At 31.8% G+C, this 15,401-nt stretch overlaps 1 protein-coding gene and 2 pseudogenes across 1 annotated transcript; 1 reads left to right on the forward strand and 2 right to left on the reverse strand.

Moving 5' to 3' along the window:
* The first annotated feature begins 2,381 nt into the window (after positions 1-2,381).
* On the forward strand, positions 2,382-3,741 carry LOC18028716 (BAHD acyltransferase BIA1). Its single transcript, XM_006414477.2, has one exon. The coding sequence runs from the start codon at positions 2,388-2,390 to the stop codon at positions 3,684-3,686; it is 1,299 nt and encodes a 432-aa protein (XP_006414540.1). The 5' UTR covers positions 2,382-2,387; the 3' UTR covers positions 3,687-3,741.
* A 2,367-nt stretch (positions 3,742-6,108) lies between these two features.
* LOC18028717 lies at positions 6,109-7,510 on the reverse strand (annotated as a pseudogene).
* A 4,139-nt stretch (positions 7,511-11,649) lies between these two features.
* On the reverse strand, positions 11,650-14,141 carry LOC18028718 (annotated as a pseudogene).
* Positions 14,142-15,401: the final 1,260 nt, after the last annotated feature.

A 15,401-nucleotide genomic window follows, 5' to 3' on the forward strand; every position in this document is an offset into this window, starting at 1 on the left:
AAAAATTGTCTAATATCACACAGTTAAGAATTTGTTAAGCCAATATAATATGTTCAATGCTATATGATGTAATAAATTCATGTTAATTTTAAGTTTCCTAGACCTAAAATGTATCAAAACTATTTCTAATGGTTTAAAATCTAATTTTGTTCTATATTTTTTACAGATCATGACAAATTCGAATTTTTTTTATAAAAGATTTTGTACTAGAAATTTATTCTCTTTGTTTGGAGATTTTAACATTTCATATCATAATACTGATTTTTAAAACTTCTCATTGTAAAAATATATCTATCAACGATTGAGTTCTACCGATAAAATTGTTTATGTTGGTTATAATTGTTGTTTAACTTTTTCTCAATGTCAATTGTATAGTTGTCTTTTATCTGGATGTATATGTTGAATTATCTTTTATATGGATGTATATGTTCAAATGTGTGTTAATTGCTTTGTACGACTTCGTTCGTCTTTGTCTCTTTATATTTTTGAAAGTCGTATCTATATATTTTTTACAATAGTAGTTATTTAAAAAAAATATTTGGATATTTATATCTAAGTATCATCACTTTTTGTTATATGAAATGAATATAATATTTTAAAAATATTTTTCTCACATGATAGTTTAAAAAATCAATGAATACTTCAAATTCAATAGAATTAGAAAGTGTTCCCAACAACAATCTTCGATTAATAATACGTCACTTAAATTATATAATTTAAAAAAAAACATTTGGAATGTTAATTTATATATAATAATTAAAATTTTCATTTTTTGAATAGATGGTGATTTTTAACCAATATAAAAAATAGCATTATCCCCAAAAAAAATTGGAGTAGTGAGTATTTCTATTGCTAGTCATAGTATCATAATTTTTTTTTAAATATATTAGAACTAATAATATTAAAAATTTAAAGGAAAAGGATGAAGACCACGAAAAAAGAAAAAAAAAACAATAACTTAATGCAATGTTTCGATTGTATGCCTGGGTTTGATCATTAGAAAATACTGAAACAGATGCAGTTAGTAAACAGCCATTGTTCTTAATTTGTTGCAAACAAGGCCGTGTTTTACTTCCTACTGCTCGTGAGCCTCCACCATTATTAGTTAAGCTTTTAAATGAACTTTTGTTTCTCCGATATATAAGAGCATATAATTCTTTCCTAACTTTTACTTCTATTCTGTTCAAAAAATACATATGGGATATATTGTTTCAAGGTCTATGGTGAAAATTATTATTTTATTTGATCTGTACTATCATGTGATGGTGAGCCACCATAGTTCTCTCAAATGTGTATTTTTGGTACAGCTAACGAGTTAAAAAATTGACTAATATCACACAATTAAAAATTTGTTATTCCAATATAATATGTCCAATGCTATATGATGTAATAAATTCAAGTCAATTTTAGGTTTTCTAAAGAAAATGTTGATTTAAAATGTATCAAAACTATTTCTAATGGTTTAAAATCTAATTTATTTTTTTTACAGATCATGAAAAATTTAAATTTTTTCATACATGATTTGTACTAGAAATTTATTCTCTTTGTTTGGAGATTTTAACATTTCCTATCATGATAATGATTTTCAAAACTTCTCATTGTAAAAATATATCTATCAATGATTGAGTTCTATCGATAAAATTGATTATGTAAGTTATAATCGTTGTTTAACTTTTTCTCAGTGTCAATTATATAGTTGTCTTTTATATGGATGTATATGTTGAAATGTGTGTTAATTGATTTGAACGGCTTTGTTCATCTTTGTCTTTTTATATTTTTGAAAGTCATATCTACATATTTTTTACAATAGTAGTTATTTTAAAAAAAAACAAAATTAGATATTTATATCTAAGTATCATCACTTTTTGTTATATATATGTTTACTACCTTTTGTTATATGTAAGTTTACTTAGAAATATTTAAAATAATTAAGAATTTAATATACATTATTTCCCCCCATTTCGCGGGGCTCATGACCTAGTATATATAAATAATATGATCTGTTAGAACTTCAATCAATTTGATAATCGATGATGTAGATTTAGAGGATAAGATAGGGTTTAAAAGATAATCAGATTTTAAAAAACTATTAACCTATGCATTTCTTCTTTTATTATTAGATTTAGTTACAGCTAATCAAAGATTGTGCCAACGATGTCACTACAATCCTTCGAAGTTATATATCCATGTACTGTAGGCATATATCTTATTCAAACAAATTATTGTTAATAAATAATACGAATGTGTAGAGTATTGAATTTTTGGATTTTACATAAAATTTTGTCATTTTCTATAAATATTTATCTCGCTTCGTCCAAAAAGAAAGAGGAGAAAGAACCAAGGAAAAGCGAAAAAAAAAAGAAGGAAAGATCGAGAAAGAATAAACGATGGAGACAATGAAGGTCGAAACTATCTCACAGGAAATCATAAAGCCATCTGCTCCAAATGATCTACGAACTCTCCAACTCTCTATGGTTGATCACCTAATGCCTCCAGTTTACACCGTCGCTTTTCTTTTCTACACCAAAGATGATTCGATCTCGTCGCAAGAACACACTTCACACAAACTCAAGAATTCTCTGTCCCAAACCTTGACAAGATTCCACCCTTTTGCCGGCAGAATCAGGGGAGTCAACGTGGACTGCAACAACGAAGGTGCCCTCTTTGTCGACGCACGGGTCGATAACTGTTCTCTCTCTGATTTTCTCAGATCTCCAGATTTCGAATCCCTACAACACTTTCTTCCTCTAGATGCCGTGGCAACTCCTACATGGCCATTGCTTCTGGTTAAGGCGACCTACTTCCAGTGCGGCGGTATGGCCATCGGGATTAGCATCTCCCATAAGCTCGCTGATGCAGCCTCTCTCTCGACTTTTATTCGGGCTTGGGCTACCACTGCTCGAGGAGAGAGCGATTCAGTGGCGAGTCCAGAGTTTGCTGCCACAAAGCTCTACCCACCAGCCAATGAGGCTTTTAAAGTTCCAGTGGAAGATCAAGCCGGTAAGCGAAAAAGTGTTACGAAGAGATTTGTGTTTGTAGCATCTAAGGTGGAAGAGCTCAAGAGCAAAGCCGCTAGTGTAGATGCCGTGCCTCGACCCACTCGGGTCCAGAGCGTGACTTCACTTCTATGGAGATGTGTTGTGGCTGCATCGCCAGACACAACTCGCGAGAAAGTGTTGGTCCAACCTGCTAACTTGCGCTCCAAGATACCTTCCCTTTTGTCCGAAAACCTAATCGGTAACCTCATGTTCTCAACCATGACCTTGAACGGATCCGGAAAAGACGAGGTGGAGATTGTGGAAGCTGTTAAGGAGCTAAAAAAAAGGGCAGATGAGTTAGCCCTTTTGGTCCAAGATGAAGAAGGATCATCAATGACGATCGGTTTGAAATTGGTTGGTCAAATGATGGATAGTTACTCCAAGTTAAGCTACGAGACTCACGAGCCATACACCGTGAGTAGCTGGTGCAAGCTGCAGCTTTACGACTCTAGTTTTGGATGGGGGTCGCCGGTTTGGGTTGCCGGGAATGTATTTCCGGCGTTAGACAATGTATCGGTTTTAATCGATGCAAAGGACGGGGAAGGAATCGAAGCGTGGGTGACACTGCATGAAGAGGACATGTCATTGTTCGAGCAGAACCAAGAACTACATGCCTTTGCTTCCCCAATTCTTGATGTCTTGGTCTAATTTCTCCACTCACAATATGTAAAGCTTCTAAATGCTTAATAAATGGGTTGTGTTATGATTCTGGTACTAATTAAGGCATGACCATACAGACCAAGTTTAATCAAATGGAATAAATGGAAGAAGAAAACAGAAACTAGAAAAACTTGCTTTTGACGGTGGCAAATGTCATTTTACTTGAACAAGTCTTCGTGTATCTAGCAAGTTGGTTCTGTATCATCATCCACGCCCTCCAGTACCTATCCATAATTGGATGATCTTAGCAATGAATGTCGTAATCACCGCTATCTACCCAAAAAACAAAAATATTATTCTCATCATAATTAACAATTTAACATTATTTTGATTGTGTATCGGGAGGAAAAATAGATAACAAAATCACCTCTTGGAGAAGCAAAAGTATAGCCTTTAATACTGTTATTCAAATGAAGATGAGAGATGGGTAGCCTTTAATATTGTTATTCAGATAGTATGGTACATTGCTTTTAATGTCTTTATTATAACGGCTATCCGAAGAACATAGTACCCATTCCCCTATTCTTCCCTACGATCATAATATCTGTAATCTTCTAGTGTTTGAATAGGTTTTTGGTTTAAACCATTATTAATATAATCTAACTCATCGGGGTCAGTCTGCTTAATTCCAAATGGTTGTACCACTCTTGGTCCTGCACACCCCTTTGTACATAAGCCATGCAACCGTCCCGTGGAAAAGAATTGTGACATCCTCTCCAAGTTACTTTATTCGAGATGATATAAATGTAGGGATTATTACAACGTCTCATGTGTACACCAAGGAACAATTGACATACATTTTCATGAAGGCATTGGGACAACCAACTTTCATTATCTTCTTTCCAAGTTGGACATTCAAGATTTTCATGTTCCAACTTGAAGGGAATATTAGGCCTTATATTGTATATGGGTAATTTAGTCTTTGTGCATATTTTAATTAGGGTTAATCTTTTTGTTGGCAGTTCTCTACAGATTGATGTCAAAAATTTGTATCTGACATTAAACCATTAAACACACAAAAAAAAAACAGTAACAACAAATTAAAGGGAATGTTTATTCTATTAAAACAGAAGCACATTTAGTGCCTATTTCCAAACACACCTACAATTTTTTTAAAATATTTTATTTTATATTATATTAAATTTTGAAAATTAGTTATTAATTTAAATATTGTTAGATTTCCTTAAATATATGTCATATTTAATTTAAATTTCAAATTATTCAAATTTTTTATTAATTAAATTTAGTTACAAAAATTAGATTTAATTTAATTTAAATTTAGAAAACAATTATAAATAAATTTATTATGTAGATAATAATTGTAGTTACTTGAGAATTTCTTAAATACATGTTAGATTTAAATAAAATTTTCATAATAACACAAATGGTAAATGAATATTTTATTGTATTTTATCATTATCAATCGGTCTAAAATATAAAATATTCACTATTGATAAATAATTATATTATATAATAAAATAATAGAACAAGTTAGAGTTATGCATTTATAAATACAGTTTTATCCGGATTAGTTTGTCAATGTAAAATATTAAAAAAATAATTTGAGATAACTAAACGGACGGGTTAGCCAGTTCATAGATATGTAAATTGTTTATGTGTAAATCTAAATTTACATAATAAAAAAAATTATAATTAACATTAGATCAATTACTCAATTAACTCATACTCTTATTCTACTAATATACAAATTTATATTATTCAAAATTAAAACATGATAACAAAATTCTTGATTTTAAAAAATAAATAACAAAAATAAATTTTATTAAAAAAATATATATTAGAAATAAAAAATATAAAATTTTTGTACGTCCGCACGGGGTTAGAATCTAGTTAGGCCTTATATTGTAAATGTAATAGGTTATTAGAAAGAAAATAATGAACAGACAAACGTACCGGCAATGGCCGGATTATCAATACAGGAAACAACAACTATTATACAAGAAATTAACATAATGTGAAACCAATGTTCAATGATCGTCTGTCAGATCCTTGGAGATGTGGACCTTGCAGCCAGCCGGGAAAATAAGTGAGTACTTTCGAAGCACTCTTGTTTTTGGGCCCAATGTCCACCTAATCAAACAAAAAATATCATGTCGGTTAAGTTATGCTCAAAACATCATATTAAGTCTTAAAAATCGAGTAATATAATGGAGTTTAAATTAAAACCTGTTTCTGGACAAATGGTGAGCACGATCGCGATGGTGAGATTTGCAAACTCAGACCCTACGCAATGAGTAGCACCAGCTCCAAACGGCATGTAATCCCTGGATATCGTACCGTGTATATCTTTTCTATCGATACAACAAAATTAATGTTTATACTTAATATATATATATATATATATATATTAATGTTTTGGTGTGTTTTCCCAATTAACACTCATAATGAATCACCTGCTACCTCCATGGATTAAAGGTGAGAGGATCCCTATACTTTTCTTCATCGAAATGAACTTGAGGAATGCCAAAAAATAACCACCCAGCAGGGACTGTATAACCTGTCAAAATTCACTAACTCATGAGCCAACTCTATATATATAGGTTTTGTCATTCTTTATATTTGGTTACATCATTTAGAAAACTGTATTTATAAAATGTGTCGGAAATTATGAGCCAACTGTATTTATAAAACGTGTCGATAAAAACAAATATTTGGTTACATTATTAAGAGAGCACTAAAAATAAATATAAAAAGTAAACTTTGAGAACTTTTCTGATATTTGTAGTTAGATATATACTCATGAATTGGTATATATATAGCTTTTATATAGCAGAGCTCAGAAGCTTTATACAGCACTACTTTATTACAGTATTCAAACTAGCAACCTCGAATGGTATATAACCAGCCGAGAGTTATCCATGTTAGATATTTTTTACACACTTCCTAATCCCTAATAATATAGGTGTGTGCGAGTATAATTTTGGCATATACAGACCATCTGTGTGAAAGTCATGGATTTGTAGTCTTCCCATGTTAGGCCGGCCTCCTTCCCAGTCTTACTCCAGACAATTTCCTCATGTTCTCTCTGCAGCTCCTGCATGACTTTGGGGTGATTGCTTATGAGCTTTACTGTAGCGGCAAGAACCTGTGTAGCGGCAAGAACCTGTGATTGCTTATGAGCTTTACAGGAAGAAGGTATATATGACCTCCATAGCGTTCTCTACGCTCATTGTTTCCTCTCCTCCTTCCTTTTCTCCAAAGATGATCTTGAAGAACTCCCCAAACTCCTCTCCTGATGCTCTCTTCTTCAACACTGTATCCTTTAGTAATTTCATCATCTTCTTTTTTGCCTGCTATTTACCATAATGGCCTCAGATCACTTTGTACAAAAAAATCATATGCATATGCTATTGAAAACACTTACCTTCATCATGTTATAGACACCCGTCCCCGGAAGGTTGAAAGAGAACCGAAACCAGCCACTCGGAAAATATATCCAACAGAGTGCGAGTTCTTTCGCTCGCCTCTGGTTCCATCTCGCCCATAACTTTCTTCGCAAGACATTCAATTGAGATCTGTAACGTTGATGATACAAACTAGTTGATAGTAGTAGTGTCAAGAGATAAAGACAACATGAAATGGATGACTTTTTTTTACCTTGCTTGATGTTTCCTTGAGGAAACCGTTCCTAGCTCCTTTCTCCATGTGTGTGCGGGGCAAGAGATCGATGTCTTTCAAAAATCTAAATTTTTAAACCTTTTGAACAACAACTTGTATGTCAAGTTCTGGACATGTTTATGGGACTCCTTGCTTTGTATAAACAAATTGTTTTCCCCAAAGAGCCGTGTTATAGTTTTTAGATAATTTTGGGCATTTCAAATATTTTACTGCCATATTTCTGGTTTTGTGTGAACAATTATATGTTTGATGTAGCTTTCCTAACAACATATCTTTTAAAGTCATTTTACTTTATGCTTACTTATATAAATCGAATTTAATAAAAATAAAAATGTATGGATATTTATTGAGAATTGGATACCTCCTTATTATGACGCTTCTTTATACTTGTAGGATATCTTAAAGTGGTATTGCTCCGAGTTTACAACGTCCAATTTCTAGAAGTAAGAATCAGTTAAGATCGAAATAATATCAATTTGTTACAGTTTAAGTGAAGTTGTACGCAATATATATATTGAGCAATATATAAGTAAAATATTATCACAGTTTAAGCGAAATTGTTCTCATATTTTATAATATATATTTTTTTACATGGGCCGTTGTTCACGAATTTCATGTCCATATACACGAATAATTGTTCACAGAAACATGCCCAGACTATTTGTAATGTAAATCAGTCATATAAACTATTTAGTCCACAAAATGAGAGGTTTTGTTATAAAATCAAACATAGGTCATGTATATACATGATTATCCACACAAACATATCCATGATAATTTATCAACATTAGTATGTCTATATATGCATGTTTGAGTTGGGTCATAAGGCAGATTGGTTGGTTTTGTAATAGGTTTTCGTTTTTAAACCGAAGAAACCGAACTCTTACTATAAAATGCCTATTATTTTTTATCTTTAAACCGAACTTATACCAAAGTTCAGTTTGGTTTGGTTTTTTTCCCAGCCCTAGACGACTGCCTATATATAATTCACTCAATAGTCAACTAGGAATTCACCCGCACATTATGCAGAATAATGTTTTTTAAATTGTCTTTAGCTTTAATTTTCAAATTTTTAGTTAAGTTAAAATTGGTGGCAAAAGCCTTTTAACCAAAAATAAAAATAAATAAAATTAATGGCAATTAGATAACTATACATATATAAACATCACACAACCGATATTTACGTGTATATATATCTATCGATTAGGACTTTAAGGTAGTTTTATTATGCAGTTTAATTATTGATAGTTTTAAATGTAAAAGTGATATGATGTTAATATATACATACTGATATACATACCAACATAGATTAGAATCTAAATATGTACATCTATAAAATATGAATATTTTATTAGAGATTTAATTATTATTTTAGTTAATGAATTCTAAATAAGTTTTAATAATGATTATATATAAGATTATCTAAGTGGACTAACCTGTCTACTTAATCTATTTTGCAATGAACTAAAATATAATATTTTTTTGACCAATCCATAAAAAATGCAATTTAAATTTTGAAAACATATTTCAATTTTTATATATAAATAATTGAATTGATTTTCAAAAAATAATACTAATTAATTATGAAAACATAGATGAAAAGTATCACTTTATTTTTTTATAATATATATATGGATTTACTATTATTTAAATTAATAGAATATTTTTAATATTTTAATAAATAAAACAAATAAATACGCTTTTCATTTATATCCGTATATATATTAAAAAAAATCTGTGAGCTCTATATACAATTATCTTTTGTGGAAGAAATATTATTTATTAAATATTTCTATATACAATTGAGCTTTTTATATTTGAAAATTTTATTTTTATAATATTTTACAAATAAATGTTTATTTATGTAAATGATTATATAGTATCTTATAAATTAAGGTTTAAATAACTCCTTAAATAAAAGCGTAGAGATATATGGCATAATAGTTAGTTTCCACGGCTGTCATAGGATAACTTATTAATCTGTTGCTTATACTATTAATTCAATGATCTTTAACATAACGTTACGAAGAATAATATAATAACGTTGACCAAAAAGATTAATATAATATCTCCAGTTTGAAAAGGCTCCCATGCATGTTCAAGTGTTAGACCGCAATACTTTGTCAATGTATTTTTTTGTCTGCTAAAAGCATTCATAGATCAAGCCAAGACCCTGACTTATTCTATTTTGTTAATATTTTATTTACAAAGTCTTAATCTCGCATTATGGCCTTGATATATAAAAACAATATAATTCATGTCACGATATATCATGCAAGGACGAAGTATATTCATGTCAGATTTCATAAAATCAGAGAGTTGTCTGCATTTAGAGAAGTCTTGTTAGAGAAAGTGTACACGTTGGAGAATGCAGTTGATATGTTGACCAAGTCCGTTACTGTGGAGAAGTTCAAGCATTGCTTGAATTTGCTCCATGTCTTCAAATGCTGAAGAAGAAGAAATTCCCTCCCAATGTGATTGGAGTTTGAATGTGATTTTTATAGAGATTCTTTATCAAGGTGGAGATTTTTGTTTCCGGTGACAAAGTATTCTAAAATAGCCCTGCTAAAGCGAGTTGAAGAATGTAATGAGCCGAAGGCTCCTTAATGGGTTCGATAAAAGAAATCCTTTATCGAGTAAATTTATGAATTAGATTTTTTGAGGGTATAAATACCCCACGGCTTTAGGGATTGTAATTGTAAATCACACAATTAATAAGAAAATCCTAAACGAGTGTTCATTTAATTTGCGATTTCTCTCTCTTTGATTATTGGTTTCTTCTAGTTTGATTCACAACACAAAACATGGGTGACACTGCATGAAAAGGACATGTCATTGTTCGAGCAGAATCCAGAAGTACTTGCCTTTGCTTCCCCAATTCTTGATGTCTTGGTCTAATTTCTCGACTCAAAATGTGTAAAGCTTCTAAATGCTTAATAAATGGGTTATGTTATGATATTGGCATCATACAAACCAAGTTTAACCAAATCGAATAAAATTAATATTCAATCAAACAAAACCTATCTATTATATTATAACCCGAATGGTCAAAAATATTTTTCATAATGCATGGTGAATGGAAGAAGAAGAAAAAATAGAAAGACTTGTTTTTGACGGTGGCAAAGGTCACTTTAAGTCTTCGTGTATTGAGCAAGTTGTTTCTGTATCATCCACGCCTGCCAATTATCGATAATTGAATGATCTTAGCAATGAAAGGAATCATCATGTCATGATCGTCACTATCTAGCTACCCCAAAAAAAAAAATATTATCTCATCATAATTAACACTATCTTGATTGTGTATCGGGTGGAAAAATAGATAACAAAATCACATCTTGGAGAAGCCAAAGTATAGCCTTTAATACTGTTATTCAGATGAGAGATGGGTAGCCTTTAATACTGTTATTCAGATAATCAGATGGTATGGTAAATTTCTTTTAATGTCTTTATTATAAGGCTTATCCGAAGAACATAGTACTCATTCCCCTATTCTTTCATTCGATCATAATATCTGTAATCTTTTAGTGCTTGTTTATTTTTTTGGTTTAAACCATTACTAATATCTTCTAACTCACCGGGTTGGTCTGCTTAATTCCAAATGGTTGTACCACCCTTGGTCCTGCACACCCCTTTGTACATAAGCCATGCAACAAGTTACCAACTGTCTCGTGGAAAAGAATTGTGACATCCTCCCCAAGTCACTTTATTCGAGATGATATAAAGGTTGGGATTATTACAATATTTCATGTTGACACCAAGGAACAATTGGCAGACATTTTCATAAAGGCATTGGGACAAGCAACTTTCACTATCTTCTTTCCTTGGACATTCAAGATCTCCATGTTCCAATTTGAAGAGAATATTAGGCCTTATATTGTATATAGGTATTTTAGTCATTGTGCATATGTTAATTAGAGTTAATCTTTTTATATAAATATTGTGGCAGTTCTCTGCAGATTTTTATCTGTATCTGACATTAACTGTTAAACCCAAAAAAAAACAGTAATAGAAATCGACCGGATAGGTTATGGCCAGACAAACGTACCGGCAATGGCCAGATTATTAATACAGGAAACAACAATTATTATACAAGAAATTAACATAATGCCAAACCAATTTTCAATGATCATCTGTCAGATCCTTGGAGATGTGGACCTTGCAGCCAGCCGGGAAAATAAGTGAGTACTTTCGAAGCACTCTTGTTTTTGGGTCCAATGTCCACCTGACCAAACCAAAAAATATCATGTCGGTTAAGTTATGCTCAAAACATTATATTAGGTCTTAAAAATCGAGTAATATAATGAAGTTTAAATTAAAACCTGTATCTGGACAAATGGTGAAGCACGATTGCGATGGTGAGCTTTGCAAACTCAGACCCTACGCAATGCGTTGCACCAGCTCCAAACGGCATGTAGTCCCTGGATACCGTACCGTATATATCTTTTCCCTGAGTTTATTATCCACACAACCAAATTAATGTTTATACTTAATCTATATATGTTTTAATGTTTTGGTGTGTTTTCCCAATTAAAACTCATAATGAATCACCTGCCACCTCCATGGATTAAAGGTGAGAGGATCCCCATACTTTTCTTCATCGAAATGAACTTGAGGAATGCCAAAAAATAACCACCCAGCAGGGACTGTATAACCTGTCAAAATTCACTAACTCATGAGCCAACACATAGGTTTTGTCTTACTATTATTTTCGTTTGAGTTTGTGTCTAACTAGGTGGAGCTAAAATAGCTCAAAAGAACATCCGTAATGAATAACAGCTGCAAATTCGTATGCAATGTAGAAAGATTCGCCGACCTCCGATCTGAAGATCCTGACCAGGAATTCTGTGCACGGTAGGTTGTGTACTAATAAACCGAAGTGTCTCTTTGATAACCTGAAAAAATATAGAATTTAGGTTTTTTTTTTGCTTTAACATTTGTGATTTGGAATTAGCTCGAAACCTTACCATGTGAGTGAATGTCATAGATTTGTATTCTTCCCATGTTAAGCCAGCCTCCTTATCAGCCCGGTTTCGAATAATCACCTCATGCTCCCTCTGAAATTCTTTTGCATAGTTAACATGTTTGCATGTCCACAAAATTAACTAAGCAATGTCTCTGAGAAAGCAAACCTGTAATTCTTGCATAACACTTGGGCGGTCTGCTACAAGCTTCAAAATCGCTCCTAGAATACCGGGAGTTGTCTCTTGGGAGAGTAGAGAGAAGGTGAATATCAAGTTGACGGCTCTGTCTATGTCCAATGCCGTACCATCTTTCTCCATTTCGTCAAATATGACATCCAAGAATTCACCGAGTACTTCTTTTGATGCTTGCTTCTTCTGAATCAAGGCTTTTAGCAGTGTTGTAGCCTTCCTTCGCGCCTATCAAAACTCACATTTTTAGTATATATTCAATAAATTATGACATCATATTGTGAGGATAAAATATTCCACAATTAGATGGGATATAGAAAAAAAAGATATGGGATATGAGTTATATTCATTACCAATTAATTAATTTTGAGTTGAAAGTCCATAGTAAACTCATATTTAGTAGCAAGTAGATGAATGATCACCTTCACGAATCAATAAACAGTTGTCCCAGGAATGTTGTATGAGAAGTTAAACCAATTAGCACGGAAAGCACTCCAACAAAGTCCCAGGTCTTTTACAGCCTCAGACTCTGTTTCACCCATTACTTTCTTTGCAATAAGTTCACCCACAGCCTTCAAATCAGAATGTTAGGAAAACATCCATCCTTAGAAAAGCATATGTTAATATAGTAGATATTAGATGTTGTTGATTAATCAATCGGTTATTATAACCAAAGTTTGTGAGATCAACTTAATATCCGTTTACCTTGATTGCTGCCTCCCTAACGTCAAAAGAACCGCTTAGTGCTCCGTTTTCTATATGGTTTCGTAACAAAGTGTCAATGTCATGAATCAATCTGGTTTTTAAGCTCTCGGGGCCAACAAATCGAATAGTCAAGTTCCGGACATATTTATGAAGGTCCTTGTTCTTAAAGAACACGTTGTTCTCTCCAAATATTCGCCTTAAGCTATCCGTAGCACCCAACTGCGAACTCGCCTTTGCCATCTCCATATTCACGTCAGGATCAGTGGAGATTATAACTTTGGCCCCGAATAGACTTGTTCGAAACACTTTCGAACCATATCTGATTCAAAATTTTATAATATAAAAGTCAGTAAAAGTAAATAACTAAATAAAAACCACACCATATCATTTTACAATGGAAATAGAACTGAACAGAGAAAAATAATATTTCTAAAACTTTGGTCGTGTAGATTTCTGTCATGACAATTATTTTGAAATCTGAAATGAAAAAAATAATCATTGTAATTATCTGTATGATGAAATGTACTAATTTGTTATAACAGATTTACATCTAAATTCTTTTTTAGTATATACACATAGATGGCATATGAATAGTTTTAAAGAAGAACAAAAAAAAGTTGACAATCTTGCACACAACTTACAAATTGTATAGAAGAAAAAGTACATTATTCTTATAAACGTGATAAATTCATTCTTGCAAATGATCCTTTAGAATTCATATAAAATTGCATTAAAAGGAACTCAAAGAAATTAGGAAGTTAAGTAACCTGGATATTCTCTTCTCTAGATACGGCGAAATTACTAGACTGAAGTCAAATGGCCTCATGAATTCGAAAGTTTCTCCAATGACCGGAAACCCCATGGATCCCGGAGGAAGTTTTCCTTTACACTTGGGGTTTCTCCACTTGTAAATCCAGTGGCAGAGTTTCAATACTATGAGTGAGACTATAACAGACAATACTAACCCATACACTTCTGACATATTTTCTTCTTCTTTCAAGTTCAGGATTTTAAGTTGTATGATTCCTATATCTGTGGCTTTCTATTTATACTTGAGTCTACGGATAACTCGTGTAATATAAAAATAAAGTGACATTAGATATCACTCTTTGATGTAATGATGTTCGTAGGGAAACAATAATCGTATACCAATATTCGGTAGAGATTCTTCAATCCTATCTAACTGAACAAGTTGAAATCTGTTAGAAACACATATTTAGAATTTTAAATTGCCAATTGTTTTGCTTTCACGTTATAATAAAATCAAATAATGGGTTAGCCCAAAAGAAAATACAAAGCAAATAATGGATACAAACTTCTAGCAATGATAATTGTATGACGTGTTAGACTGTTAGAAACAGATTTTTAAACTGCCTAACTGTTTTGCTTTCACCGTCTGTTTAGAAACACTTATTTACTTCATCTTTTTCACGGTCTATCCCATGGTTATATATGGATCATCAAGTTGACCTTCTCTTACTTCCACCTTTGGATTTCAATGCACCCACACATATGTTATGTGAAACTACTGTATGTTTGACTGAGGACACTGAAGTACATAGGAAGTCGCTTTATGAAAAAGGCATCTTCACAAATGAGTCGACGAGAAACACCATTTCAAAAGGAATGGTAGCAAACACAATCGAAGAGACCGTGGTGGCTGTTGCCAAATCAACTAGTAGTTTATAGTTAAATAACCTATTCATAATTTAAATTGATTAATACCCAATTTATATAATCAAAAAATAGGAAAACTGAAAAATTTAGAAAGTTAATAACTGATTCATAAATTTAAAAGGTAAGGTTACTAATATATATATATATATATAATATAAATTCATCCCAAAATGCAAAGTTAATAAACAAAAAAAATAATAATAAGCGCGCTATTCAGAAACTTTATTTCTAAATTTGTATATTATTTATTTTATTTTGTTTTTCAATTTTTTTTTAATGGATTACAAAATTTATTAAATTATATACCCACATACATATATACAGGTCCTAATCTAATTTTTAATAGGAGCAAAACTTTTGCTAAATTGTGTTCAAGCTTGACATATTTTAACAGCTGGTTTCCCCTGTTTTATCTAGCTGGTTTCCCCTGTTTTAACAGCTGTCTCTCTATTTATACTTAAATCTACGGTAAAGCTCGTGAAATATAAAAGTTAAGTTACATATATCACTCTTTTATGTAATGATTGTAAGG

The sequence above is a fragment of the Eutrema salsugineum genome, unplaced genomic scaffold (genome assembly GCF_000478725.1).
Source record: "Eutrema salsugineum unplaced genomic scaffold, Eutsalg1_0 scaffold_1, whole genome shotgun sequence".
NCBI lineage: Eukaryota > Viridiplantae > Streptophyta > Magnoliopsida > Brassicales > Brassicaceae > Eutrema > Eutrema salsugineum.

Bases quoted from the DNA above. Each gene is read 5' to 3' on its own strand.
- LOC18028716 (XM_006414477.2), top strand. From the start codon at position 2,388: ATGGAGACAATGAAGGTCGAAACTATCTCACAGGAAATCATAAAGCCA.